At 53.8% G+C, this 4,082-nt stretch overlaps 1 protein-coding gene across 1 annotated transcript in view; it reads right to left on the bottom strand.

Annotated features, from left to right (window-relative positions):
- The window catches only part of LOC106819939 (rap guanine nucleotide exchange factor 2-like), a 3,698-nt gene extending 563 nt beyond the window's left edge, over window positions 1–3,135 (bottom strand). Inside the window, exons 1-6 of the mRNA XM_014824506.1 lie at window positions 3,119–3,135; window positions 2,548–2,563; window positions 2,094–2,319; window positions 1,325–1,564; window positions 566–731; window positions 11–118 (exon numbers count right to left, since the gene is read on the bottom strand). Coding sequence (XP_014679992.1) covers window positions 675–731; window positions 1,325–1,564; window positions 2,094–2,276 — 480 coding nt within the window. The 5' untranslated portion in view covers window positions 2,277–2,319; window positions 2,548–2,563; window positions 3,119–3,135 and the 3' untranslated portion in view covers window positions 11–118; window positions 566–674. The remainder of the gene's footprint in view (window positions 1–10; window positions 119–565; window positions 732–1,324; window positions 1,565–2,093; window positions 2,320–2,547; window positions 2,564–3,118) is intronic.
- Window positions 3,136–4,082: the final 947 nt, after the last annotated feature.

Genomic DNA, 4,082 nt, shown 5'->3' with positions numbered 1-4,082 from the left:
CTGACCTCACGCTGCGATCTTCACGAAAGTGTTTGATGACCTTCATCGCACGCCAAGTAAGTTTCAGTTCTCGCACAAACTCCGTCGACGACCAGAAACATCTCCTTGTTCAGCCCGTCTGCTAATACACGACACGAGCGTACGTGTAATACTATAGAACACACAACGTATAACCATGCACGCACGCGCACGCACGCACGCACGCACGCCACGCACGCAGCGCACGCACGCCCCGCACGCACGCACAGCACGCACACACACACACACAGCACACACACACACGCACCACAACACACACTTCATCATCATCACGCATAAGTTATTTAGAACATCTCCTTGTCACCGCTCCTAGAACAACGACACGCACAAATACATGTTACTATAGAACACGCCACCTAGCTCTATAATCAGCAGTAATCCAATAGCAATAATTAGCATATAAATTCCCCCTATATTCGGCCTATTATCTGTATTATTCTATTCCTATCATCCCTTCTATATTGATCCCTGACCCCCTATTTGACCTCTGCCCCCAACTCTGACCTCTGACCCCCCACACGCTGACCTTGGCAAACTCGGTGAGCTTGGGCGTTCCGTAGGACGAGCCAAGGTTGTAGAGGTCGTCACATACTCCGTCGGGCTCCACCTGGCGGAAGTGGAGAAGTCATGCAGCGTCAGCTGAGCCGCAATTCCACCGACTTCAGCTGCAGAATGTTCTGCTGGTTCTCCTTCTGCAGATGCATATTGTCCGGGGAAAGACGTCAGGAGCAGGCCGTTAGGATCGAAGATGCTATCTGCCCCTGCCTCTGTTGCTTGCTGCTGCTCCTTGCTGCTCTGCTGCTCCTGCCTGTTACTACTACTACTGCTGCCGGCTACTGCCACTGCTGCCTGCTGCCTACTGCCTGCTGCTGCTATACTGCTGCTGCTGCTACTTGCTGGCTGCCTGTTACTAACTACTGCTGCTACTGCTACCTGCTGCTGCTGCTGCCCTACTACTTTGCTACTGCTGCTGCCTGCCTGCTACTACTATTACTACTAACTGCCTGTGTACTGCTGCTACTAACTGCCCTGCCTGCTCTACCTGCCTTACTAATAATGCTGCTTACTGCTGCTACTACTACTGCACTACTACTGCTGCTGCTGCTGCTGCTACTACTATTACTACTACTACTACTGCTGCTGCTGCTGCTGCTGCTGCTACTACTACTGCTGCTGCTGATGATGACGATAGCATAGCAAATGTGTGATTCAAGCAGCATGATACCCCCTCTCCCTCCCATCCCCCCTTCCCTCCCCCCTCCCCCTCCCCCTCCCTCTCTCTCACCTGTAGCTCCGGTGCTAGGTCGTCCGCCACCAGCTGCTCAGTACACATGTTATTCTTCAGGTAGTACCGCGCCGCGAGCGGGATCCTCTCGGCGAGGCCCCCCAGCTGGTCCGGCAGCCGGCGCTGCTTGATGACTCCGCCGTGACCCACGGACACCTCGCACAGTGAGTAGTCACCGCTCGGGTCTGTGATGCCGAACTCACGCAGCGCCAGCATCACCACCTCCCTCGCCGTCGTCTCCTAGGCAACGCACGCGCAGATGATGAGAGCGAGGCAGAGAGATAGGGATGATGGAACGATGAGAACGAGGAGAAGATGGGGATGTGAACTCACGATAGTAGAGATGGTGTTATGTATATATATATATATATATATATATACTTACTATTATATATTATATCATATATATATCTTTTTATATATACTATATATATAATATTATATACTATATATATATATATATACATATACTTAATGTATACACATTATAATAATAATAAGAATAAAAAACGACTATCCATATAATTACATATGTATATAATTTCGTATTATAAACCTCGTCTAACACGAATGCCAATTTTTGCTGTTCTCACACCACCCACTCCCTACCCCTCCCTACCCCTCCCTCACCTGCCCTCCGCACACACCCCTCCCTCACCTGCCCTCCGCACACACCCCTCCCTACCCCTCCCTCCGCACACACACCTCCCTACCCCTTCCTCCGCACACACCCCTCCCTACCCCTCCCTCCGCACACACCCCTCTCTACCTTGTGCACTAGCAGGTACTTGTACGTCTGGTCCGCTTTGTACACCTTGAGCACGTGTTCGGGGAAGTCCGGTCGCCCGTCCTCGACCCCGTAACCGCCTGCCGTCATCGCCGCGGCGATCGTTGTTAGATCCGGGTTGCTATGGCTGAGCGCGGGCGAATGAAGCGCTGCTCGGCTGTTCATGTATAGACTGTCGTCGGAGCTGTTCAGCTGACTGTCTGCGCTGCTAGGGGGGAGACGAGAGAGAGGAGAGGTGAGAGGGGTGTCAGTCTATAAGTTCATGTACCTCGTCAGTCCCTTCGTTAACGCATCGTTAGTGTGACACACTAACGACCGACGTACCTCATCAGTCCCTTCATTAACGCATCGTTAGCGCGTTACACTAACGACCGACTCACCTCGTTAGTCCCTTCGTTAACGCATCGTTAGCGCGCCACACTAACAACCGACTCACCTCGTTAGTCCCTTCGTTAACGCATCGTTAGCGCAACACACTAACAACCGACTCACCTCATTAGTCGCATTCGTTAAACGATCGTTAGCGGCAACCACACTAAACAACCGACCACAGACTCGTTAGTTCCGCTTCGTAACGCATCAATATAGCGCGCGACACAACTAACGACCGGACTCGCCCGTTAGTCGGCCGCCCGCGCCCTTCGTTAACGCATCGTTAGCGCACACCTAAACAAACCGACTCACCTCGTAGTCACTTCGTACGCATCGTTAGCGCAACACACTAAACAACCGGACTCAACTCGTTAGTCCGCATTCATTAACGGCCATCGTTAGCGGCGCACACACTAACGCGACGCGATCTCAACCATCGTTAGTCCTTCGTTAACGGCATCGTTAGCCGCGCCACACTAACGACCGACATCGCCTCGTGTATCCTTCGTTAACGCCGATCGTTTAGCAGCACCACACATAACGACGACTCGGCCTCGTTATTTCCCTTCAGTTACTGCATCACGTTAGCGACCAACACTAACGACCGGATCTCACCTCGTTAAAGTCCCTATCGGGCAGGAGGTTGATGCGCATGAGCAGCGCGTCTCAGCTTGTTTCGATGGCACCAGCGCATGAAGCTCCCTTCATACGTTCCTACCTCTCCCCCGCACGTCGCCTCCTCACGCTGCTCGTGCCCCGCTCTTCTCCCGCGCGGCGGCGGCGGGCGCGCCCTGGCGGCGGAACATGGATATGCGGGCTCCGACAATGTAGGCGCCGCAGTGAGCGCACATCGAGGATCGGCGCGGAAGCGACGGCCGCGACAGCGCGTCGGAGCGGCGGTCGGCGTGTTAAAGCGTGATGTCCCGGCTGGTCTTAGCGCGTGCCCGCGGGCAACGCGGGGCCGCCGCCGCCGTCCGGAACTTGAGTCTTTGCAGCGAAAGCATCTCCTTGAAACCTGGGAACGTGGAAGTTGAACAATCATAGAGAGAAGAGAAAGAAAACGGAAATAAGAGAACGGCATCTCTTGAAACGCTGCGAGGCGGCGGAAGGGTAGGAGAACAAAGGTGAAATTGAAATTCGTAGAGAGAAAAAGGAAGGAGAGGGAGGAGAGGAGAGGAGAGGGAGAAAGAGGGAAGGAGAGGAAGGAGAGGAAGGAGAGAAGGAGAGGAAAGGCGGGCAAGAAAGGCTGCATACCTCGCCGTCACTCAACACGACTGCCGGAAAGATTAGAAATAACTCGAAGAGGGAGGAAAAGGAGGCAATAAGGCAGGAGGGAAGCAGGACGGAGGCAAAAGGGACGAAAAAGTAAGCGTAGAGAATAAATGAAGGAGGAAGCTAGGAATGAATGCCGGAGAGATAAAGGTAGGAAGAAAGGACGTGGAGGGGAGGCAGGAAGGAGGCGCGGGAAGGAGCAGGAGGGAAGGGGAGGAAGGCAAGGAAGGTGAGGGGGAAGGGAGGCAGGAAGGGAAGGGCGGAGAGCAGGGAGGAAGGAAGGGAGGAGGAGGAGGCAGGAAAGGGAAGGGGGGAGGGAGGCAGGAA

Source organism: Priapulus caudatus, unplaced genomic scaffold, assembly GCF_000485595.1.
Source record: "Priapulus caudatus unplaced genomic scaffold, Priapulus_caudatus-5.0.1 Scaffold5229, whole genome shotgun sequence".
NCBI classification, from domain to species: domain Eukaryota; kingdom Metazoa; phylum Priapulida; class Priapulimorpha; order Priapulimorphida; family Priapulidae; genus Priapulus; species Priapulus caudatus.
Note: the sequence above shows the minus strand (reverse complement) of the source record. Positions and strands in the feature narration are given on the sequence as shown.